Consider the following 752-nt stretch of genomic DNA (forward strand, 5'->3'; position numbering starts at 1 on the left):
TATGTTCAGCCAGGTCCTCGTATGCTACTATACAATACCGGGGGACCTGAACACGTCGTGGGAGCTCAGTCCGTCGCACATTGACCCTCATATTTGTACGCATATTATCGTGGGTTTTGCGGGCGTGGTGAACAGCACGCTCGACATAGGCGACAGCGCGCCGGTGTACGAGCGAGTGGTTGCTTTAAAAAATCTCGAACCTAACTTGAAGGTCATGATCAGCGCCGGCGGAAACAATGAGCTCCAATCCGGTTTCTCCGAGATGGTGAAAAATCACACCAATAGAAAAAAGTACGTCTCCACCGTGCTGCTTTCAATTCCTGTGCATGATATTTCGCAAATACGCAAATATCACATAAATCCCCGTCTCCGTATCCAGGTTTATCCAATCAGTATTAAATGTGATCAAAACCTTCCGTTTGGACGGCTTCGACGTTGACTGGGAGTTTCCAGCCTGGTTAGGGGCGGATAATCGCGAGAAGATACACTTTGTGCAGCTGTTGCAAGAAATGCGAAAGGAATTCGATCGCAGCGGACAAAAGCTGATCTTAACAGTAGCAGTCGCAGCGCCGCAGGCAATTGTGGATCAGAGTTACAGTATTCCTGAAATGGCAGAGTACGTGCCATAAAAGAATCTGATAATTATATAAAATATATCGTAAAAATGTTTACATAGATTGTCATATTGTCGTTTTTTTTTCAGGCACATTGATTTTATAAATCTCATGTCGTATGCCGTCTTCTGCTTGAAA

The 752-nt window shown here is 44.9% G+C and overlaps 1 protein-coding gene across 1 annotated transcript; it reads left to right on the forward strand.

The window, feature by feature from the left end:
* Position 1: 1 nt before the first annotated feature.
* LOC105461885 (chitinase-3-like protein 2) lies at positions 2-730 on the forward strand (the record flags this gene model as incomplete). The annotated part of the gene is made up of 3 exons (XM_011708398.1): positions 2-291; positions 380-616; positions 704-730. Coding segments are annotated over exons 1-3 (554 nt in total), but the record flags the coding sequence as incomplete, so codon positions are not given.
* Positions 731-752: the final 22 nt, after the last annotated feature.

The sequence above is a fragment of the Wasmannia auropunctata genome, unplaced genomic scaffold, assembly GCF_000956235.1.
Source record: "Wasmannia auropunctata unplaced genomic scaffold, wasmannia.A_1.0 LD275961.1, whole genome shotgun sequence".
NCBI lineage: Eukaryota > Metazoa > Arthropoda > Insecta > Hymenoptera > Formicidae > Wasmannia > Wasmannia auropunctata.